Here is a 25,329-nt window from a genome sequence, read left to right as displayed (position 1 = left end):
GCTCGGATATGACGGTACCCATATCCGGAAATTCCGGGGACACAAAAGCGATGTACTCATCAAAATTGTCCGCATCACATTCAGTTGTTTCAAGTGGCATCCGAGAGAGACAATCAGCGTCAGCATGCCGCCGACCACTTTTGTAGCAAATAACGAAATCGTATTCCTGTAGACGGAGGGCCCAGCGCGCTAGTCGTCCTGAGGGATCCCGCAGATTCACAAGCCAGCATAGCGAATGATGATCTGTTACGACAGTAAAGGGGTGCCCATAGAGATACGAACGAAACCGTTGCACGGCGAAGATGAGCGCCAGACACTCTTGTTCGGTGACTGTGTAGTTGCGCTCGGAGCGGCTCAAGGACCGGCTAGCGTAAGAGATCACGTGCTCTCGGTCGCCAACACGCTGAACTAGCACAGCACCGATGCCTACGCCACTGGCATCGGTGTGAATCTCAGTTGGTGATGAAGGATCAAAGTGGCGAAGAATTGGTTGGGATGTCAACAGGAACTTGAGCTGGCGAAATGATGAGTCGCAATCTGCAGTCCATTCAAAGGGAACGCCTTTTTGGAGAAGGCGTGTAAGGGGATGAGCTATGTCAGCAAACCGGGGAATGAAGCGGCGAAAATAGGAGCACAAGCCCAAGAAACTTCTTAACTGCTTGACAGAGTTGGGTACTCTAAATGCTTCTACGGCCGCAGTCTTTTGCGGATCTGGTCGGATGCCTTCTTTAGCGACCAGATGGCCTAGCACAAGAGTTTGCCGTTCCCCAAAACGGCATTTTTTTTAATTGAGCACGAGACCCGCTTTCTCCAAGCAGTTCAAGACCAAATCCAAACGTTTGTTGTGCTCACTAAACGTTCGCCCGAAGATCACAACATCGTCTAAGTAGCACATGCAAACTTCCCATTTTAAGCCGCGTAATATCGTGTCCATGAACCTTTCGAACGTTGCGGGCGCGTTACACAACCCGAAAGGCATCACGTTAAACTCGAATAGTCCGTCGGGTGTTACAAATGCTGTCTTTTCTCTGTCGTCCTTGTGTATAGGAATTTGCCAGTAACCTGACCGTAAATCGATTGAGGAAAAGTAAGATGCCGCAAAGAGACAGTCGATGGCGTCGTCAATTCGGGGGAGCGGATATACATCTTTCTTAGTAACGGCGTTTAGGCGACGGTAATCAACACAGAACCGCCACGTACCGTCTTTCTTCTTCACCAATATTACGGGGGCTGCCCAAGGACTAGATGATTCTCGAATGACGCCTTTGCATAGCATTTCTTGGACCTGATCACTGATTATCTTGCGTTCTGATGGGGATACACGATAGGGTTTTTGTCGGATTGGCTGGGCGGCTCCTGTGTTGATGCGGTGACGAGTTCTGGACGCAGGAATTGATGGCGGTCCATTGTGCTGCGCAAAGTCGAATACCGAGGTATGTTTCGTAAGCAGGGCCATCAAAACTTGACGCTCATTATCGCTGAGTGACTTATCAATCATGGAAAGTATCTTCGAGCTCCCGGAGCTCGAGACACTGGTTGCTCCTTCATCGGGGAGTTCCGCAAGTACTGGCACCGATACGGGAGAGTCTGTCGGAAACGTGGCAATCTTTAGGCCTTGAGGTAGCACTGCCGCTTCAGTGGAACAGTTTAGCGCCCACAGCCCCGCGCATCCATTGGTCACTGAGACCACGCAGTGCGGAACTAATACGTTTTTCTTGAGGCAGTTCCGATGTACAGGTTCCACTGCAGCATCGAACGAGATAGGAGTCGGAGATGAACAGGCGACGGCAACACGCATCGCGGATAAGGCGGGCACAACTGTATCCTCAGACACGCACAGCACACTCTCCGGGCAAGCTTCACCTTCAAAGAGCACAGGTGAAACACTGGTGTCGACACTGAGTTCTCCCATCCCGCAATCAACATTCGCACCACACAACTGCAAGAAGTCAATCCCCAGAATCACGTCATGCGAGGAGCGAGGAAGAACAGTAAACTCTGCATTAAAAACTTTCCCACCCAAAGACACATCCACATTACACACACCAACCGGGTATAATGCTTCACCACTGACTCCACGGAAACTTGTGCACTGGTCCCAACGAAACATAACCTTGCGTCCCAGAAGGCCTTTAAACCCCACACTCATGACCGAGACAGTTGCTCCCGTGTCGACTAAAGCCATTGTGGAGACATCAGTACATGAACCTTATTCTTTAGCATGAAAATAGTTGGAGGCAGTTGAGTCGGCAGCACACATTTTCCAGCGACCTCACCTCCATCGGCCGCGCTGGCTAGTTTCCCGGCGGGGGCGACACGAAACGGCGCCGAGGCGATGGTGACGTGAATCGCGGCCGAGGGGATGGTGATCGGGAGGCTCGGAAGGCTGGTGGTGGCGTCAGAGTACGGTCGGAGGCAGGGGAGCGGTAGCGGTTCCGGGTTCTTTCTGCTCCAAAGTAGGTCTCCTGGGCGGTGCATCGGTCCTCTCGAAAGTGGCTTCCTGAAGAGGAGTCTCCTGGCCACTGAGTGCGCAGTGTACGACCGCTAGACCGCGTAGTCGGCGCTGACGATCCGTAGTTTGATGCTCGGCGTCGGCTACAGTACCTAGCTATATGGCCAGGCATGCCGCAGCAGTAACACACTGGCGAAGGGCGAACTTCAGAATGCGGATTGAAGTAATCTGCCGAAGACATCGGTTGAGGGTAACGAGGCTCTTCCCCTTGAAAGTCGTAGGTAGCGGCGAGTCTTCGTGGACGAAAGTTGCGTGGGCGTGGATCAAAACGTTGAGGGGGCGAATCATTGCGTGGTGGTTCGGTCGTAATGTAATGCGGTTCGTCTCTGGAGCCGATAAGATCCGCGACGTTCACCGAGTGGTTCCAAGTAGCCGAAGGGGGTTCCCGAAAAGTGTCTCGGAAAACGGAGGAGCTGCAACGAGGCGCCGCATAACGTGCCTGTTCGTCATGTCGCTGGAGCTCCTCGCGGACTATCTGGCGGATGGCGGACGAAAGGTCTGGGAGCAGAGGACTCGTGTCAACACTTGCTACAGTCGTTACATTGGCCAGCCGTCCAAACTTTGGTGTAATTCGGCGAGTCTTCAGCGCCTCGAACGTACGGCAGTGCCGTATCAGTTCTGATACAGTGTGCAAGTTCTCTTTACCAATGAGGAAGTTGTACACGTCTTCCGCTATTCCTTTTACCACGTGCCCCACTTTATCTTCCTCTGTCATTTGAGGGTTGACGGTGCGGCACAGCTTCAAAATTTCTTCGATGTAGGTAGTGCAAGTCTCGCCGGGTACCTGAGCTCTCTGGGCTAATGTGAGTTCCGCACGTTTCCTCTTTGCGTCCGAGTCACCGAAACACTTTTTGATTTCCTCAACGAAGCGTGTCCAAGTAGTTAGCATGTCCGCGTGGTTGTCGTACCATACCAACGCCGTGCCGGTCAAGAAGAAAACAACGTTCCTAAGCTGACTGGCAGCGTTCCAGTTATTGTATTGGCTTACCCTTTCGTAATGGGTTAGCCACTCATCCACATCTTCCTCTGCCTTCGCCGAGAACGTGCGTGGCTCTCGGTAGTGCTGGATAGGGACTGGGCTCGCCGAGGCACTGCTGGTGAGGGTATTTTGCTCTGTGGCCATGACTGAGCGCGACGGCGAAAGTCCGGCGAGGCGACGGCTTCGGCGTAGCTCTTGTGCTGGTGGCTCCGTTGTAGGTCGTGGGAGTTACCCCGCACAGCTCCACCAAATGTTACACACGAGGTGTTTTAATGCAGAACCAGATGAATCTGGTTGATAGGCGCGGTTGTTGAAGAGCGGTCTCGCGGCAGCTTGGCTCACGTCGTTCTCTTCCTTCTTTCATCTGGTTGTTTGCGCGGCAGGCGTGGTTCATGACAGCTTGTGACAATATATATATATATATATCAATTTTTTTGCTGGTACCGCGGTCCCACAACTGTTGATCGCGACTGTACATGACTGTTTACGTGTGTACTGCGGTGAAAAGGGAGGACAGCAAGACACCATATAGAAAGAAGCATGAAGAAAGAATAAGGAAGGAGTGAGGTAGCGATAGCAGCGTTTGCACACGAAAAATAACAGAAACGACAGGTCGTATACGCCACAAAAGCCGTGTTTATTTTTCATGTACAGGAAAGCTTTGGTCCACAGGTCACGTGGTCTTTCACGTGAACGAAACCTATCTTCAGCTGTTTCTTCAATCGCTTTATTCAAGGTCACTTTGGAAATAATCTTGCATAGTTTCAACGTACGCGACTGGTACTGAACAAACAAGTAATACAAATGAACAAAACGCATACGGGACAAAACGAACGGAAAATATAAATGTTTGTATACTCTGTGATGAGACAGCAAACACAAAATACATCTTTTGATGCGCAGTGAAACGTTATGACATGGCTCCGCACAAGAGAAAAGGTAAAACAATCAAGAACGACAACACTGAAAGAATTCACAAATCACGTATGCCCATAACTGCTTTATACAGGATGAACTGAAAACGAACAGCAGTATAGTGTCAACCGCTCACAGCGTCAAAGGCCCCGAACACAGCCGTTTGAGCAGCACGTTCGCGAAAGAAGATTCAAGGTATAAGATACAGTACGCGACCACACATGGCAGGTAATCGGACACATCGCCATCTCCTCCCCTCCCCCCTCTAAAAAAAAAGAAGAAAGCTAATGATGGCACAATACCGGATGAAGCACCGAGTTCAATCATCACTTCACAATCCCAGCAGCTTTTTTTTTTTTTTTTTCCTCGGTAGTAACCTGACAACTGAGGAATAAGGCGGACGTGAGTGTGTGCTTGCGAGGATGGAGGCAGACCATATTAGCGTGCTATAGCTGCTTACTGATGCGATTAAACGGCACTACCTTACAGTTCGGGCTGCGCACACCGGAGGCGAATTTCAAGCACATTCGCGACGCAGTGGCCAGTGCTACCACGACGCACTTACGTACAGCTGGCGTCCACTACGTCGAGCTTTAGTAAATCATCGAGATCGTATCACCGTATTTCAAAAGAAATTGCGTCAACGAGAAAAAAAAATCTGGAGGTCCTCGACATAAACGTGCAACCCTAAGAATTTGCGATGACAATTAGAGGTCTATGTTACGCGCGGTGCCGACGACATAAGTCACCAATCGCCCGTTTAGGTGGACGACTGGTGACAAGTGCAACTTGCCATCCAAGGTAAAATTGATTTAAAGTCAAATTCGATCCCCGCCGCATTTAGTGGCGCCGAGTCGCAACGCCGTTGTACGGCCGTGTCGCGCTCTGACCTCAACTATAGGGAAGGCTTGCGAGCTTACCATGTAAACAGCCCTCCGGGAAAAAAGGTGGCAACATTAGGCGGAAAGAAAGAGAGAAAGAGAGAAAGAGAGAGAGTAAAGCTTCCATGACGCTAAGCGTCCCCTCCACGAAACGCGTGTTATCGGCATGTGCTAATGGCTGTGCGCGTGACGCTACAGCTCAAACCGCGCTGTTCTTCTGCTATATGTAAGAGATGTCCAATCGCCACGTAAAATATTAGAGAATTGCATTCATATTTCTGTTGCGATATATTGCCACACTTTGCTTGCGGCAGTCTCTAATGTAGCAGTTCAACGGGCGTGGGAAAGATGGTGACACGTAGCGTTTTCGCGTCTTACGCTGGATCAGGCTCCGACCGGTTTCCTGGTTTCTTCAATGCGCCAAAACGCGAGGCGACGCGTTACAACTGATCCATAGCAAATGCAATTGCTATCCTAAATTACATAAGCTAAACGTTTGGCGATTTGACGAAACGGAAATTCCTAGTTAAAAATTGGCGTTGAACTTTAACATCCGCCGACGTAAGAATTCATAATTTACGTGTAAACGCTACATCTGCGTTTCGGGGGAGGTCGTATAGTGGAGGGCGATCCGACTGATGACTGCCGCTTGGCTGTTCAATTTACGAGCACCTACCTAAGCGCGTGAACATGGGCGGTTACGAGTTTCGCCCCAATCGGAATGCGGCCGGGGATCGAACCAGCGACCTCGTTCTCGAGCAGCAGCAAGAACGCGATAGCCGCAGTAACGCCGCGGCGCGTATTACTCGCTGCGAAGGAACATCGCCAGGCACAGAGGCAAGACAGCTAAAACCTTCAGGCGTTGCAAAGCAAGACAAAATGTAGATAAAGCCTTCCCTCAAAAGTTTTTGGAGCCACTCAACGCGTGATCAGATCGCTCGTCGGACCGTATAATGAGGGCGCCTGTACAATTATCACTTCTCCAAAACCCTATATATGAATAGTGAAAGTGCTGGTCACCCACCCGTGCTCCGGAAAACCAGGCATGACACAGCAGACCCCAGCCAATGTATCCAGGAACAGACCACCCTGAGTGACCAATTTGAGCTTCTGACAAAGGACTGCTGCCCTTTAAAGGGACACTAAAGTGAAAAATAACTTCTTCTGCATCAGTAAATTACCGTTCTACAGCACCAAAAACACCACTCTTACAACGATAAGACGTTTGGTAAGCCGTAAAAAGCGCAAGAACGAAATACGGGTGGCGACGCCTACTCAAGTTCCCGCACCTGGTGGCTGTGACGTCTTGGATTTTGATGGCATCTTCTAGGGCCTACTAATTACATATGGCGGTACAGATTGACTACATTGTGTTCTAAATGAACCAAATATTAAACATGGCAAGTTTCGGGAACCTTTATTCAGACAACGCGGCCCAAATGCGAAAACATACTTTGGAATCCCTGACGTCACACTGACGTACCGGCGCTGGGGTTTCGGCGCGAAATTCAAATACTGATACTTGGACCTTCATTTTCTCATCTAATAATCAAACTATCTCTTTGAAATGACTGTCTGCAGGGTTCTCAAACAATGATTCATTAGACAACTGATTTATTGTTTCGCTTTAGTGTCCCTTTAACGAAGCCCACGGCCAAGTCCAAGAAAAATCAAAGTAGTGCCTGTGATTCCAATGGGTGCTGAAGCAATGAAGCGCCGAGTTATTAGAAATGTTCATGTAAAACCATACACATAGCATTTGCCAACAGCAATAAAGCTACTGCAAGCACTAGCCAAGCTAACTCCCAGACGTCTGGTCAACTTTCTGTGGCAACCGCACTGCCCAAAAGGTCATGGAGATAGAGGGTCACTTTCGTTCTCATCCTCGAGATCCACAGGCACAGCCATGACGCTACACGTCTGCTCTTAGCAGCTACGTTTCTTTCGACAAAGGTTACGTGTTACGGTTTCTACGGACAGCGTTGTAGTCGCAGCGGCTACATGGGACCACCGCAATACGGGGGGACACTAAACGCGGCTATGCGCACGCTGCGGAATGCTAGTTCGTTTCGTGTTTTGCCTCGAATTAAATTTCGTAGTCTCGCTCCTGGTGACAGTGTTTAGCGAGCCGAATTCCCGTCAGCTACACATCCCGAATTTCTCGACACTCCGTTCCGCTAACATAAAACCCTCTACCGCATTAAACTCGTGGCACAAGACAGACCGCATCCGTCGGCTTTTGCACGGCACTAAATGTTTGGTACGAAGTTTCTGCAGCACACATTCGCACGCAAATGTATAGCGGAACTCCATGTACCCACGCCCAATTAGAACAGTGCACACAATGAGAGGACTCAACTATATCTTGATTATTAGTTAACAGAATTGACTCTCGGGTAGAATAATGTGACGGCTTGTTTAAACCCTTACTTACAGGCTGCTGCGACACGCCGGGGTCTCCATATGAAGACTTCGCTGCTCCGGATAAAGGCCTCAGCAAATATTCAACGCCGCGCACTGAAGACATCTAGCACATCCCGCTCCAGGAATGGACAAAAACGGCTTCAAAACACTGTAAACACGGAAAAACTACGGAAATCCGATGACGAGGTTGAACGACACACACAAAACCATGTTCTTGAGGGTCCTTCAGAACAGGATACGCTTTCTCTACTAGCTTCATGCAGTTGATAGAGAGATACCGCATAGCGGAGTCGCATTAGTAGATACTGTAAGCGTCAACGGCGACGTCTTGTGACGCTGTGTTCAACCAAACCGCGCGCACGCAAATGTTACCACTATGAGCAATTGTATTCAATTCATTTCATTTCGTAAACTCGTCGGCAACGACAGAATAACCAAGAAGGCGATTTTTTTTTAACATCTTTGCTTTTTGCAGAGCGATTAGACGTGAGACACAAGAACTTCTCCAGCTAGTGGGATCCCAGCATCACTTGACGCTGCTGCATAGGCGCTGCTGTTCCGGGACGCGTTTCATCCGTAAACCGGCATGCGTCCGTTGCCTACTGCTCCATAGTCTCGAGAACCGCTATACCGCAGGAAATTAGGAAAAAATATCTAGTCGACCATTACACGAGAAAATAGCATATGTGAACTGATTGTTGGGACAGAGAGAAGACACCTCTCAACGAACCTCGCGGCGAAGATCGAACTGAGGACAGATAACTGCGCCGACAGTTCCCTATACAAGCAATCATACATCTTGCTTCATTCACTTTCTCGCTCCAAACACACACAATGATTAAAAAAAACTATAACACTCGGGGAAAGCTCTGATAAAGTCGCGAAACCCGCTGCAGCAGTATGGGAATGCCTCTTGAGACTAGCATTTGTGTCGTCGGTGAGCGGCACTGACGGCATTTGTGCCCCCGGTCGGAACGCAAACGGACAACTTACGCGGTCAGAGAATGATCGCCGCTGTCACTACAAAAGACGTGACAAAAAATAATAATAATAAAGGCAGACAGGTAAAACAATGACGTGACGTCATCCTGTCGTGCACCATTTCGCTCCCATAAAAAAAAAGTTTAAAAATTAGCAGTGATTTTCTACTCACATAGCACAGGCAAGATGACGGGTTCGTACCAGGTACAACATAGAAGATTTGGTAACCCTGTAGGCCCGCTTGCGAAAGCGCGGCCACGCGGGGCACTACAGTGAGCTTGTACTCGAGTCTCGAGTACGGTAAACTCGCGAGAGAGCGCAGGGGCCGAACTCGGGAAAAGCTTTTACGCCCATAGGGAAGAGTTCGTCACTGGCCAGCGTATACACTCACTGTTATCCCGTTATCCCTCGCCCTTTTATTGGTGTCCGTTATAACGAAAAACTCTTGCGTACGAAATACACCACGAAAGCTCGCACAGAATCGGGGTTCGAAAGTCAACGCGAGCTCGCGGGCACTGCGTGGAAGGACAGGCAGCTTTGAAACGCACACTGACGGTCGAGTGGGTTTTTGCTTCCATCCCGTATTATGACCGTCTTTTCTTTTTTTCCTTTTATACTTCCTGCTTCTTCCTGCTTGAAGTGACCCGCCTTGAAAAACCGCGACGCTCAGCAATTTTCACCAACTGTAGCGCTACGTCGCTTACTTTCTAAGCTTGAGTTTTTCTACGTTCACTCTTCTATATGGTCTCGTCAACTACACAGACGCGTTGTTGCGTAGTGGCTCGCTGCGCTGATAATTCCATTAAACAATTCTCGGCTGAGTCACTGCAATCGCATCCGCGTAGTACCCACGAGTGATGCCTATGCGTTGTGCATATAAGGCGGATATCTAGAGTCACGTTATACTTGGCCGCGGCTACATGCGGCTACGAGCGAAAGCTCGCACGGCTTTATAGTTGGCATTTCTTCGCTTGACGCGAACGGAAAATATTCTCTGGTCTTTGAGCAGGACCCACAAGGAGATTCAATTTTGTCTAATTTTCCCATCTGGTCGAGCTGCCCAGAATACTATAGTATCTGACAGTGGCGCGAAAGAGAATCAAAGCACAAAACGTCTTACTCGTCGGACCAACTATTTTCGGCGTTCCAGACTTCCGATGAGAAATTCACTTTCGGTAAAGCTGTGCCAGCTCCCTTACATGTACATACATGCACGTACCGTCTGCTACAGAAATGTAGCCCAACGTGACCGTTCGCCAGAACGGACAGAAATCCTCATATTTAGTTGCAATCAACAATACTATCTTTCTGTGAAGCTGCACACGCAACGACTGCATTTATAGTCCAAGATTGCACCAACGTTCTTTGTCAAATGCAGTAATGTCAGAGGGCCAAATGCGCACTCAGGTGAAGGTCACGATGGGCTACACGCGATAACAGGCGGCACATTGGCTGAGGGTCCGCACCACTGTGAAGTAACACTACGCCGAAGAGTTTCACTAAAACTATTCACCTCGGCCTACGCGCGTCCTACGTCGAAGATGATCACTGTGCTCTCGTGGAGTGAGCATGTCGCCTGCTGCACTGGCTATTCTAGGCACTGCATTCGGGCGCCACATGACGACACGACACAGGTACAGGCGCCCTTGGGCAGTTCGCTATTTGAGACTCGCCATACAGCCTCGACGGCCTACGTAACCTAGCGCAGTATAGCTAAGATAGATGATTGAATGCCCGGAACATGACCACGTCACGCGGGGGCTCTCGTTTTCACACCCGTATGGAAAAGTGCAGGCACCCTGTAGAAGGCTCGGTGGTCACAAACAGTCACCACTGGAGGGTCCCAACATAAGTTTTGCATCCACCGGTGCCTCAAAAAGCAATTAATTAACGTACCCCCGAGAACCACCGCTTCAACAAAATATGATCAGGTACAACCGGGAGGCTTGTTTATACGAATTCTACCCAGCGCAGCCAGTCTGCTGCGCCCCTTCTGTGGCAGGGCACTTCCCAGTATTTTTCCAATCGCGAATATCAACATCGCGAACAGTCGCGTTGCCATTCGCTGCTGTAGTGCAGTAGAACCCCATCCAGGCCGGTACAACGCGAAGATATTCCTTCCGGCCAATGTTATTTCTCCATCGTCCACCGTTCACCAGCGGCCGATTGCGGTCATAACGTGGGAACAGCGCAGCTTTTATACCACTGACGAAGCGCGAAAAGTAATTACTAGGTTTGGAATAGAATCGTTATATCATACCAGCCCTTCTTTGAAAAGGCAAGTCGGTGGTTCGAATCCGCGCACTGTAGGGCACGTAACGTCGTTTATGTCATGTTCTGCGACGCTTATTTAGCCCGAATGTGAAGGAAACGCGAATTTTCGGCGCAGTGGCTGCAATGGATATGGTTCCTAATATATACGCAACCGGGGACACCGGACTAACGCCTCCCTGACAAAGCCAGCGCTACCGCTGTCCAACTTCCTTGCGCCAATCCTGCATGATACCTTGACTCTCGAGATACCGGTAGAGAAATCAAGCGTTCACAGTATGCGGCCGCGGCGGGCAAACTTACTTTCAGCTATATCGTCCCACTGGACAGACTCACGCTTCGACTCACGCTGGGAGACACACCGTGACCGCGCGAGCCTTGGCGAGAGAGACGTTCGCCACATTGCGCGAAAAAGAAGCGCCGCAGCACCATTACCGGCATCGGCTATTATCCGGCCCCGACACGCCGGCCTTCGACAGGGTGCCAGCACGCAGAAGCCGCGGCGGCACGTACGAAAAAACAATGGGCCCGACGGCAAGAAATAGCCCGGCGACGCCAAGAAAGGGCCCGGCGACGGCAAGAAGGGGCCCGGCGGCGGGCGACGCCGGAAGCGGCACGAGGCACGCCGTCACGACTCGAAGATGTGCAGGTCGAGCCGGATGACCACTTCGCCCTGGTCCACCTCGTAGAGGCGCAGCTGCTTGGTGATGGGACCCCGCGTCTGCCGGGTCTCCTGGACGATGTCCCACACGCGCACCTCGGTGCGGCCCAGGAAGTCTTCACAGCAGGGGAGAAAGGCGAGGAGGAAGAAACGTCAGGTACAGCGAGAAATTGGTATGCAGTTCTCTCGACGTGTAATGCACTGGGCGTGCTACTGACAAACGGTTTGAGAACACTGAAGGACATGCACCAGGAAAAAAAAAAGAAAACGACGGACCGCGACGTGGTAGTTGGTTGCTTACAGTATGTAGGAAAGGATAGGGGTAAACTACGGCTGACTGCACTGTATGAGCTAACTCTGCTGACACCTGAACGGCGGTCAGCAGTGGTGGGAAAAGGGTATAGATGGGTAAAGGACAAGGGAAGAGGATACCAGAGAGGATTAGAGTGAAAGAAGGTTTGCACTGCACCGTTCTTGCCTGGCACGTGTGCATCCTTCCGTTTGGTCACTTGTTTATCATCAGTATTGGGCGCATTAGATGACGTGATGTTGAGACACACCAGCACACATCAAGGTCGACAAGGAGAAACTGTTTGATTATAGTTGGCGGCCTGCATAATTAGAAATGTCCGAATATGCATATATCTTGTCCTTCATGCGCAACAAGCGTTACATACACACGAACACGCCCACATGTCACTGCTAGTCTGTCGAATGCCAGTTTAGGCTTGCTAACTCGCCGCCTACGACTGCATTTGGTCTAAACGCGGCCAGAAACAATGCGTACGCTGCATTATCTTTCAGTAAGAGCTATTCCCTATACACTAAAACCTATACACGTATCAGACCGCACTGCTAGCCACACTGTAAAAAAATTAATGTGAAAACACAAAGAAAAAAATTATATTTTCACTACAGAAAGTTTCTGTCAACGAAAGAAACATTATATTTTATTTAAAAAAGTGACGCTCTTCTGTTTATGGTCAAAGAAGGAAATTTTCTCGATTTCACCAAGATTGGCCCCCATACAATAAAGTGGAAACAATCGTCATTAGTATCGTAAGCGAAATGAGATATATTCGTCTCTTTATACTATCCTCAACTAACGTTTGTGTGCAGCTTCCCCAGCCACTCAAATATAGGCAGATAGATCTCGCATGCACGAGACAATCCTACAGTTTTTGAATAATGCTAACGCTGCAGTCATGGCGTGCGATGCCGTTCAGAGGATGGCTATATAAACTAGAAGAATTCATATTTGGGTGTGTCGCGCAGTGCCAGATGTCTTGGCACCAGATCTTGGTCTTGGTAACATCTCACAAGTTCTGCGTAGCGTGCCTATCTGTGCACCTATGACCTGTTACAAACGCATCCCAGAATTTCACCCCTTCGTGCTACATAAAATCTGCAGCCACGAGAGGAGTAAAAGTTACTCCCCTAATGGAACAGGCTAACGATTTTTTCTATAAATTTACAGAAAAAAAATAACAATATTTTGGTGAAAGTACAGAAAAAAAGCAAGTTAACAGAAAACAGAAGAGAACAGGAAATATGTGATACAAAAATGGGAATTTCATTTGTTTTTTTTTTGTTTTTTCCCGAAATATGTTTAACAGCTCCAGGTAAGCCTTCTTAAGAGCGCGACAAATAATCTAAGACTTTCATTAACATTTAGTAAATGAAGAGCATAACACTGGTTAAGGTGAAGTTGCGTAAAAAAAGTACATTTGAGCACTTGGTTAGCACACTTGAGAGTAGTAATATACGCCACACAAGTGTTGCGCCCAACGAGCCTATCCGCAACTACATACATAGCGGTGGTGAAAAAGAGAGACCTTGAAAAACGTGAAATGAAGAGCTAGCGCCTTCAGAGAACATCCGCAGAATAAGGTTAGGTTTAGCAGTCAACAGACTCCATACTTATGGGCGACCGATACCAACTCTACGCCAGAAGCACTGCCATCTATCCACACTGCCGTATACTTCGCATCATGAGCTACATCGCAAAAACAACCCGGCAAACAGAGATACCGACAAGAAGGCCACTCTTTTAAGGGCGCTTTCCACACCGGACAAGCACCGTTCTACAACACAGCCCGCAAAACAACGCGTTGTCGGTGTCACACCACGGCAGGAAGAAGACGAAAAAAAGTTGGAATACCCATCAACGCATCCTAACTATTGTTTCCGCCACATTGTAGCGGAGCAACCGCCGACAAACACGCTAGGCAACAATGTTAGGCAACAGCTCGCCCCGGTGTGACAACGCCCTAAGTGATTTGTCGCTTCACTGCACGGCACATATGCATTGCGGGCGCGCGGAAACGTACTCCGCCGGCGTACCCAACGTCGACGCGTCGCGCTTTGTCGCTCGCGGGTCGGCAGCTCGGTGGAAATAGAGGCAAGCACGCCTCTTACGTTCCCTCTCTCCCCGCTTTGCGTGCACACAAGCACAGCCGTACTACCAACACCTCCTTCCCCTCTCCCAACCCTCGCTGTCCTTGCTTCCTTTCATAGAGGACGTGTGCCCTCGTTGCATCGCAACACCACTCGTCGCGAGCTGCTAACACCGTGTCCGCCTATGCATTTCTCACGGTCCCTTTCCTTTGTAAGCGCCAGCGCGCCGTTAGTCGCCGTCGTCGCTGTTCTTTGCGCAGAGAAGTAAAAGGCCGCGCCGGAATCATGTCGCCACCGCTGCTTTCCACGACCAGAATCAACCACCGCGGTGCGGTGACAGGCTATTTCTCGAGGGGAAAAAAAAAGAACGAATGCCACCCCGACCTTTGTCCTTTCTGCTCCCATTTCTCGTCAACTCTCGCTTCCTGCGCGCCACTGCGTCCGTAGATGGAGAGATTTCGCGCGTCGGGACACCGCGCCGTCTAATTTGTATAGAGAGGTTTGTGCGTGTAGTATACGCGACACGAATACCGAGTAAGGAGCGCGAGTCGGTTGCGCTATTAAGTGCCTCGTGCAGGCATGGCGAATTACGTACTCGGAACGCGAGCGGCGACGTTGCCTGCTTTTTGAAAAGGCTGATCGCTACAGCGACATAAATTGCCTCTCGCTATACGGTGTGAAAATATGAACGACAAAAAGGGTGTGTGTGTGTGTGTGTGTGGGGGGGGGGGGGCAGAATTTACGGCGTACAGGCCAGCGCATCTTTTTCGCTCGCGTATGTTTTTTTTTTCATGCGCCCTTCGAGTTTCCAGTTTATTGGGAAATGTTACTCACTGGGAAAGGATTACTAAAAGACCAGATAGAAAAAGAAAATATAAAGTAAAGGTTGAGTAAAGAACGTTAAGAGATTACAATGACAACGTAGCCGGGGAGCAAATGCTGTAGAAATAGAAATGAACAACGAGTTTTGAAGAAAAGAAAAAAAAACAACTTAGAAAACAAGGCTGAAGAAAGGAGGATTCATAACGCAAACTCCGCTTAATTAAGTTTCCCGAGATGTGACATTTAATTTAGTATACACTCAAAGCAGCTTCAAACGAGTTATTGCATTCTAGTGACTGTTGGAAGCGGAATTTCGATATAGTTTTTTTTTTCAGATATTGCCTAAAATCGGTAAGGTTGCAAAAAATAGAAGCACGAAGTTTACAAATCCGTAACTCTGAATCAAGAACATATACCGCAGTTCTGTAAACTGCAACCGTTAGAACATCCGAAGCGGGAAACATTTATACAATAATTCATATACTACATGAATTTGTGACAATGTTTACAATGATATTGCAATTAAAGCGGCTAGGGGTACGCAGCGCGAAACACGAGGTGTTGTAAAATCCAGTTTAGCAAGAAAAGCCGGCGTTAATAATCTATGTTTTATGTAAAATCCAGTGTCAAGTCTTGCTCACACATTAGTGGTGTACTTAAGAGTATAGCACAATACACCGATATTCTCCGCTTTAGAGCAACTATTAGTTGCATTCACATAATTATGTAATTTTTCATTGCAGAGTTGCAAACTTGATAGTTTCCTTTTCTTAAAATTTGCGATTTTCAACAACTTTTACTAAAACATCGACTGTCCAAATAAAGAAATCCGCTTCCAACAGTCACTAGATAATTACTTTCGTTTCTGAACGCAACAAAACTAATCAAACTCGGTGCGAAAGAAACGATTTCTGCTTTCCCGAGTATTTAAATAGAAGCCCCCGAGCTAAAGCTTCCTCTGAAAACCTAGACTAGTTCCCTGTCAGGTGGCGGTGTCGCAGGGTCTTTGCCCCCTCGAGCGCAAATGCAGTGACTTATTGGGAAAGCGGCAACAAATTAGGTAACTAAAAAAAGACTCCTTCTGAGTGCATTCGCCACAGAAGCATACTGGATGGTGGTGTCTATTCTGTGGAAAGGTATAGGCGGCGCAGACTTACAGTTTGCTTCGGGAACTTAATTTCGTCTCTTCGCGCCGTCTCTCTGTTTCTTTAGCTCGAACGGAAACTGAAGTAATTTCGCGAACTCTTCCCTCTGCCGTACTATCTCGGTCCTGGTAACTCAAGCGGCGCGTGGTATTTGATAGCGTACGCCCACAACCTTTCGCGTAACGATAAGTACAGAGCCGGCTGAGAGAGCCACATAGCTCATCGATGACCGGGACCTCGCAGTGCGACAGATGAGGCACCAATCATCGACTGCATCGGAACCTGACGGGTGAGTGTATGTCAGGTAACTTTCCCGCCGTACATCTGGTGCTGTGGAACAACTCTGACATCTACACATAGTATCCAAGCCGCCGCGGTATCTCGGATGTAAACAGCCACCCCCTTCTCACTATTGACGGAGGTACGGGTTCTGAACCACTCGGCCAAAACGGGCGAAGTGCCACCAGGAGACTGCGCGCGAGCACACTAGGAAAAGGCGTAGAGACGAATAAAAAATACAGCAGAAAAAAAAAACGAGAAAGCGAGGAAAAAAAAAGAATAAAAGAAAGGAAGGGGAATCTCAGTTACCTCGTGTTGCATCACTTGGAAACACAGAGACAAATAAAAGGCACTGAGGTTAACCAGAAGTCTGAAGAGATGTTTCAATAAACCTACACTATATAGCTGAAAACTAAGCGCTAATATTTTGTCACCATCATTCTCATAAGCCTATATACTTACGCACATTGCAGGATAAAAGCCACTCGCAGCGATCTGTACTTGCTTCCGTCCTGTGTCAGCCGACTTCCATTCATATGCCTTCTCTAATCTCATCGCTTCAACTACGCCACCTTCGACTGCGTTCCCCTTTCCTTGGCACGTGATTTCTTATACGTAACAGACTTACGATTATACGCTCGACGCACTGTACGACCTGCTCGACTCATCTTCGCGTGCAGTTTTCTTACTGCCCCACACCCTTGAGCTCTATAGACTGTTTGCACTGACGTCATCGGGGCCACCATATTGGGGCACTGTAGCACGTTGATAAGCTGCATTTAAAAAAAAAACGCATAACAAGGCTGGTATAATGCGGCGATTCCTTCTGTTCCATTCTATGACACTCGTACTAACCACCGTCCACGGCAGGCTGACCCGCTGGTAACGCGGACGGAACGACCACTGACCGCTATGTTCGGGGAATAGCACGGCGAGGAACATGTTTTATTAGTATGTGAAGATATCTACCCAGTTGTCAGTTTAGGCCATTGGGTCAGGGAAAGCAGGGGGAAAGTAAACATGTGGCAGGAAAGTAGGGAGACCACAAACAACAAGTTCAGAAAATGTGATGCTGGGAAGCCTGTGCGTGTGCGTGTGCGTGCGTGCGTGTGTGTGCGTGTGTGTGTGTGTGTGTGTGTGTGTGTGTGTGTGCGTGCGTGCGTGCGTGCGTGTGCGTGTGCGTGTGTGTGTGTGTGTGTGTGTGTGTGTGTGTGTGTGTGTGTGTGTGTGTGTGTGTGTGTGTGTTTTAATTTATATGCGTACGCATTTCTATGCCTACACAACGAGGAAGCCAGACCGTCCGTGCGCCACTCGCGTAAGACGAATCGCTATAAAGAAATTAATGTATACAACAACATATATTCGAAAGGGAAAAAAACGGTGGCGGTGGTGAGTTTCGAACCTACGACACCACGCTCAGAAGCCGAGTGGCTTACCCCCTGGGCTAAACACCCAGTTTTCTATTTATTGCCTGGCTTTAAAAAAATGAGAGAGAAAAAAGGCGCATACGGCGTAACTGCCGTGCGCCGCATTTTGCGTGGTGTACAGAATCGTCATGATGGGATCAACACTCACGCTTGCAGAAGGTACATATATTTGAACCATATCAATGCGCTGGGCCTGCGGTACAAAAATTTCAAAGGCGAACAGTTTCTATGAAGGCTTTGTTGAAAGATTTGGTGAAGGTGGAATAAAAGTCCTCTCTAGGACCAGGTGTACAACCGACTTGAAGCATTGTAGACATCAGGAACATTCCGTTTTTGCGAAAATTTAATGCCAAGCACAGCACATCCCGGATGCGTTCCTTCACGAGTGCTCCTTCACCGACCGAAATGCCACCGTTCACTGAGGGCAGCGCAACACATACAGATAAGTAGTCGACGATTTGATTAGTCAATGATTTGATAAGGAGTGATGATGAGTTATATGGGTCTTATCACAGCTGATATTGGTTCGACACGGTAGGATAAAGTGCTAAATAGCGATAAGGGCTTAGAATGGTCGGAGCAATTCTGATAAGTTTCATAATCACCGATAAGTGTTGATAAGGGTCGGATCACGTCCGATAAGGCTGACGAGGGCAGAAAATGGTTCATAACCATATCGATTGCGATAAGGTTGATAAAGCTCGAAACTAGTCCGATAAGGATTATAACCGATAAGGGTCGGATCTAGTCCAATAAGGTTGATAACGACCGATAAAGGTTAAGGGTTTACACTGGTAGGATCAGGTTTCATAACAGCGATAATGGCGAAGGGCTGCGTAGAGATAAGCAAGTGACACAATGCTTACGCATACTTGGACAACTCCCAAAGGAGTTTCTGCGTGAAATAAAAAAAATATATATATAGCTAGGACATCAGGCAAAATAAGCACAAGAGCTTGTTAGAGCAATCCGCCGCTCCCTTTCAAAAGGGACGCTCGCAACGTCCATCCATCCATCGATCCATTCATCCATCTAAACGCTTTCTGCGTTTAAAAAATATAGGATTGCTTTGAAATTAACACCGAAAGGGCAGGTAAAGTGTAGTGAATAAATCCACAAGAACGTCTGAAGCAACAAGCACGAAGACCAGACAAGGAAAGGAAACGAAGGAAAAAGTGGAGAAGGAAAGGCAGGGAGGTTAACCAGTTTAGCTCAACCGGTTTGCTACCCTACACATGGGAGCGAGATGGGGGGATGAAAGATGAGGAGGAGACGGAGAGAGCACGTAGCACAGCAAACACATCGTCAGTTATAGTCCGTCACTCTTGCGTGGTACGCGACATCACTGTCACGGCCGCTTGTCAAAGCCTCTCTTTCAAAAACCAAGAGCAGACAAATCCATGCACTAACCGCTGTTCCTGTGGAGGCTGAACAACTTCCCCCTAGAAACTATAGTAGGAAACCCTATATGGCCCAGATGATGCGGCACGTATATATAAGCGCGCGCGCTCACCGTTGGGCGAGAACAGCTCCCGGTTGAAGACGGTCAGGCAGAGCACGTCCCTCCGCAGGTCCCTGACGAGGAACTGCATGGAGCTGTTCCACTGCGGGCTGCTCGTGGCCGTCTCGACGTGCGTCTTGTGCTCCTGGCAGGCCATGCTCACCTCGCAGTACGGGTCGCACTGGCCTGCACCGCACGGGACGACCGAGACGCCGAAGGAGAAATAAAAATAAATAGAGCATGCCGATCGAGTCGATCTGTGCCTCCCGAAAGTGTCAACGAACTATGTGACAGACGGGGACACGCGTAAAGAAAAGCAATAAACAAAACTCAAGTTCGTTTGATTTTGTTCTTTCCCGTGTGTCTGTCGGTGTAATTCGCGGCAGTGAATTCGCAATAGCTCGCTCAACCGTCGACCTTAACAATGCGTGCCCAAGTGGATACTATACGCAGGTAGCATATTAAGTTAGGTGCACTAAAATAGCAGCGCTAGATCAGTTTACGATCGCGAAGTATTGTCACGATGTAGTGACGGTGAGGAACCAAACATTGCCAAACGTGTGAGTTAAAAATGTACCATAAAATGGTAATTTGTGCTTGTTTATATATGCGAAGGCATCAATAAATCATTTGTCCCGGCCACGGCGGCCGCATTTCGATGGGGGCGAAATGCGAAAACACCCGTGTACTTAGATTTGGGAGCACGTTAAAGAACCCCAAGTGGTCCAAATTTCCGGAGTCCCCCACTACGGCGTGCCTCATAATCAGAAAGTTGTTTTCGCACGTAAAACCGCATAATTTAATTTTTTTAAATAAGTGATTCATTTGCGAATCACCGCTGGTGGCGTCTGTCGTTCTTCCTATCCGTCGTGGTTCTCGCGCGCTATTATATATCGAAATGTAAAAAATAAAAAGAAATGTAACTATTTATTGAAGTGAACTTGTGCCACGGAAGACAAGCAACACTCGAACCACAACGATAGCGTAGTCGTCGGTCGTCGAATCGAATCGCGCGGATCAAATGCGTCAGCTGTTTATACGTGTATCAAATGTTCGTTCATTTGAAGTGAAGGACAAATTTTCCTTCTCGAATTTCACACGCGAGCCGCAGCGCTGGCACGTCAGCGTTACGCCACTGATAAATAATATGATATCGCGTGTGTTGTGTCGTCTCTGTGGAGAGAAATTTCTGAAAACTCGCTACCTAGCGTCTTTAGCTACATTACAACGTAATGTGATGATTTCTTATACAGAAATTTAATTTTGAGAAAACGCACTGCGTGTCATGACGTCACGGGCAGCTAGTGTGGGGGCTCCTATATAGGTGGCGTCTTCGGCTGTGTTTACAGTAACAAGGGCTTGGTGGCGCAGCCAACCACCCCGTTTCAAAGGGGACGCTCACATCATTCATCCATCTATCCATCCATCCGCTTTCGCGCCTCTTTCTCGCTCACCAAATCTCTGCGCGCTATAGGGCCGCAGTTTTCCGAGTCCCATAAGTGTGATTTACAAACCTACTTTAGTATTCCTTTCAACAGATGCAGTGAGCATAAAGAATCGTACCTAATCTTCGTAAGGCCACCGCAGTAATTTGGGAAAGTGAGCCATGCCGTCATCCATGAGGGCACATTTAAAATATCGTGACTTGCTATAAATTTAGAGGTATGTAGCTAATAGTTTGCGTTCACGCCTTCCCAATTATCTGACGCAACAGGATAAAAGGAAAGAAGGAAAGGAAGAAAGGAAAGGAAAGCATGGAAGAAATGGAAACTTGAAATGGTCACAACTCTTAATAAAATAAAACGAAACTGCATGACTGGAACAAACAGTAGTAGCACTGTTTACGAAAAATACGATTCAGGGCAACTTCCACTTTCACGTGCCTGAGCATGGCAAAAAACACCGTGACAACAGTCAAAATCCGCATGTATAGTGCAGTTAGTACCCGTCATGCAACGAGTCAGCATCTCCAGCAGGCAAACATAACCAAACTGTTACGCAAACAAACAAGGAACGCAACAAACACTCTTTCCGCCTTCGTCTTACGCGCTGTATTAGGCAAATGAAGGCGCGTGTCAAACCTCGTGTGTCTCTGCCTCTTGGTGACCAACGATACACTTGCCTTATAACCGATAATGAAAATAATAAATGCGAAATGGGAAGCTGCACTGCCAAACAATTTGCGAGCCAGGTGAGCAACCGGCAATCTATTTCGCAGATCGTGTACGCGTATGAAACATTTGATCAACCATGTATTTAAATGCACAGCCCTTTTTCAGCGAAGAAATGTATTATCGCTTGGGGACACCTATGAGATACCAAACAAATGCTACTTTCACAGCTGGCACAGCCAAATAACTGAAGCAAGTCGAAGAAATTCCGCAGTGTTTTCATTAGTGACACATGTGTAATGTAAATCACCAGTGTGGGTCCTATGCTCCAAAGCAAACGTACTCATAAGCAGCTCCAACACATCCTTATCGACTGTCGTTTGTTCCCTGTTTATCGGCCCAACCAAAAACGACCCAGAATTTGCCATTTTTCACAATGCCATATATTAACGAAATATGCCACTATACCAACATGTCATATCTGCATCACAATCTGTCACTGCTGCCGTAGGTGACTGCGTACCTTTGACGTCCTTCAGGTTGAGATCGCGTGCCTGCTCTACGACTAGCTTTAACTGGCCAACCGCTGGACGCCGGCTCACTGCGGAGGACATCACATGCAAGCAAGCGCCCGCACACCACACGTTAGTCACCGCATACACACACACATCGTCATGCACAAGCGAACACGCACCAACGGTTCAGAAAAAAAGAGCAGCCATGCCTGTGAAAACAGCTCGCGTGTACAGTCGCCGACATTACGAGTGAGAACGCGCAGCGGCCTTCAAGGTAGCTGCAGCGATAGAAACGCGATACACTCGGACCGCATGGCGGCCGCCGCGTGTTTAGTGCATACTGGTCAGCGCTGGGTGATCGCTGAGTGGCTAAATTGCATGTCTCAATGCACCACAATCACTCCGGCTTCCGTGTGATACAAAAATTAAGGTAATCCACAGTGAACTGCTCTCGCCACGTCACCTTGATGAGAATCCGCAGCGCTAACATAACGCTAGAAGGCTGTCCGTTGACGCTCGTAAATGGTGGGGGCTGTGCACATAAACACAATAAGACGAAAAAGAAAAAAGCAGAACGCGGGCAACTCCCCTTTTTGCGAGTACAACTACTCGTCCCTCCTTCGGCTCCATTTGTTCGAGTTCTCGTGCTTCTCGACCGACTACAATTTCTCGGCTCCTGCCCAGTCACTGAACGTACCGCATAACGGTGTGTGTGCCCAGAACCTTCGGAAATAAAGCTCCCGATTGGATGCATTTTCTGGGGTTCCCGTTGTTCTTGACGGATCACGTTTTGTACGCCTACTTTCGGGCAAACAGAGCGAACGTACTCCATTGAGGAGGTTCGAGACAGGGCTAATCGGTGTTCCATGTTACTCTGGATTGCAACGCACACTGGCACAAGGAGAGTAAATTCTCTGTCCTCGTTCCGGAGTGCGCAGTATATTCACAGCAACCACCAAAGAGTACGATAACATTCGAAAAATCAAACATAACTTGGGGCGGAAAGTTGCTCTCGCAAAAAAGGGGGGAAGGATAGTACATAACAATCAGTTCGTAGGACCTTCTTGAGGGCTAGTGGGTTCATATAATTGAACCAACTAGCCCTCAATCAGTTAGTGCTTTCACAGATCGCAGGGATACCAACGAAAACGTCAACGTGCTGTTAGTGCACACACACACGCGCGCGACCAGGAGACAAACGCGGGGCCAGACACCAGGACGGCGCATGCGGCTGGCGTGCTCTCCGCACGTGGAAGACAGGCACCGGCTGCGGGCGGGCGTCCTTACCGTGCGCCGCTCCGCTTCTCAGGTTGCGGCCTTCGACTACGACAACTAGCAGGCGGCCGACGCCGCTGAGCTTCGGCGCCGTGGCTGCACCGGCGGCGCGGGAGAAAGAAAAGAGAAACGGATGGGGGAGGAGGGGGGAGAGAGAGGACAGCACGCGAAAGGCCGCGCCGTGGTCAATTCACAAGCGGTCGACCATACAGCGCCTCGAAGAACGAGACACGGTAAGTACAACTCTAAGCACTCTGCCGACTGAAGTCGAAAGCACGTGTCTGCGTCAAAGGCATCCCAGTACGATGGACCGGGGAGTTTCTTTACACTCTGTATAGTTTCGATTACACGAACTCGGCGAGCGGATCGAGTCGGAATTCGAGCCGACGCAACTCGACTCCACGCACTTTACATGCACCTTTCCAAGCTGGATGGGCGAGTTGACCCACCTTCTGGCCTTGCGGGCGGGTTGACCGAATTCGCCTCGGCGCTCGCTCGTCCCGACCTGCTGGCGTTTAAATGAACCCGACGATCGGCTTTCAGCCTGGCAAGCCGAATCGACGCGACATTACTGGCTTCATGTAGGGAAGCTTATACCCCGGACGATACGCGGGCGGAGTTTCATAGATGATGGAACAGTAGCGTTTCCTACAAAAATTCGCTCAGTTACCATGGGAACAGTGGGTATCACATGGATTTGCCTAACCTTCGTGCTTGTGGCTTCGGAAGTTTCTGCGGCGTTATTTCCTTAACTAACCTTTCAAGAAATCATAAATTTTTTTCAAAAACACACAAAGGCAATACGTTTCAACGCACACACATAATTACACCAAACTGCTGCATTTACATATATTTGAGTGTATGTTCCCGTACTTTCTTGTTATGCGATTCAACGCGTTTTCCATTGGCAAGTTTGCATTTGTAACACCACTTTTTGTTGAAAAATGATCAATTTGCAAAGCCGCGAAGGAGTTTGGATCCAGAAGGACGAAGCTCAGCCGAATCCGTAGATTCCGACACTGGCTGAACCACCGTATACTTGTAAGCTGCCACAGACACAAGCGCCAGAGTTCTCTTTAGTATTTTTGTAGGAAAACGTACGAATGGCTGGAACCTGTCCGATAAGGGGCGAAATGCAAGAACGCTCGTGTACTTAGATTTAGGTGCACGTTAAAGAACCCCACGTGGTCAAACTCAGTCGGGAATCCACCACTACGGCGTGCCTCATAATCAGATCCCGCATTTGGCCCGCAATTGACACAGCAGAGATTTTAATCTGTTGGGTCCGATCGCTGGTACGACTATTCATCCCAGGGATGGGGATGGTGTTGGCGCAGACACGTGGTCTCCAGCATAAAGCGCGAAATGCATGTGAAATTGTGAAATCTTTCTTTTTTTTTATTGCGGAGTTACAGAGTTGTAATTTCTTTTTTTAAATTTTGCAATCTGCTACAAATCCTGTATACAAATTTTACGGCCTAAATAAAAAAAATATCCGCTTCCAACAGTGACTAGATTCTGTTTTTCTTTGAAATGGAACGGATCTCATCAAAATAAGCGCGGTGGTTGCCGAGAAAAATTATTTATCCGTTCCCACATATTTAGACAAGAGGACCCTAAGTATAGCTTCCTTTTAAGCGCAAATACATCTGCCGGTGTGGTTTAAGTCTGCATAATGCACGCGCCACGATAAACAGCTAGGGCCGTCCAAGCTTAGGTCCAACATTTCACTGGTATTCAAGCCGATGCAACTTCAACACTTGCTCTACTAACGATGCGTTAACCCTAGGAGTGCTCGGCCCTGCACATGCTGCAATAAGGCTGAAATGTGGTTCATTCGTTAGCCGCTTTGAGAGGAGGGGTTTTAACTCGGGGCCGACCTTGAAGTACTCGGAAAACGCAGAAATGCTCTCAGTGGGACAGCCGCTGATTTGATTTGAATGAAAGTTCTTGCCTTTAGGAGAGAAAGCTGAATTCTACCGATTGAAAAAAAAAATAATGACTTTTTTTTCTAATTTAGAGATCTAATAATGTGTACGAGAATTGCCGAAAGTTCGTAATAAAAAAAGATGAACTGGAGCGCTAACTTTACAAATGCGCAAGTACGCACGAAAAACAGATATCGCAGACAGAGGTGCAAATAGAGCTCGTTTGTTACTGCCGATTTTGAGTTATAAACTTAATACTCCTTCTAGTCTTGTTTTTTTTTTCGCGATTTTGTATTAAAAAACGA

At 48.3% G+C, this 25,329-nt stretch overlaps 1 protein-coding gene across 6 annotated transcripts in view; it reads right to left on the bottom strand.

The window, feature by feature from the left end:
- Positions 1-4,109: 4,109 nt before the first annotated feature.
- Positions 4,110-25,329, bottom strand: part of Dap160 (dynamin associated protein 160) — an 87,620-nt gene continuing 66,400 nt past the window's right edge. For 4 of the 6 annotated variants that reach the window (XM_065441134.1, XM_065441133.2, XM_065441138.1 and 1 more), the window contains 3 exons: positions 23,109-23,192; positions 19,208-19,381; positions 4,110-11,740 (listed from right to left, as the gene is read on the bottom strand). In XM_065441134.1, the coding sequence (XP_065297206.1) occupies positions 11,592-11,740; positions 19,208-19,381; positions 23,109-23,192 (407 nt within the window). In that variant the 3' untranslated portion in view covers positions 4,110-11,591. Of the gene's footprint in view, positions 11,741-19,207; positions 19,382-21,829; positions 21,908-23,108; positions 23,193-25,329 lie in introns of all 6 variants that reach the window. The other 2 variants (XM_065441136.2, XM_065441137.1) reach the window with 2 other exon arrangements.

The sequence above is a fragment of the Dermacentor albipictus genome, chromosome 5 (assembly GCF_038994185.2).
Source record: "Dermacentor albipictus isolate Rhodes 1998 colony chromosome 5, USDA_Dalb.pri_finalv2, whole genome shotgun sequence".
NCBI lineage: Eukaryota > Metazoa > Arthropoda > Arachnida > Ixodida > Ixodidae > Dermacentor > Dermacentor albipictus.
The sequence above is the reverse complement of the archived record's forward strand: the minus strand, read 5'-3'. Positions and strand labels throughout refer to the sequence as shown.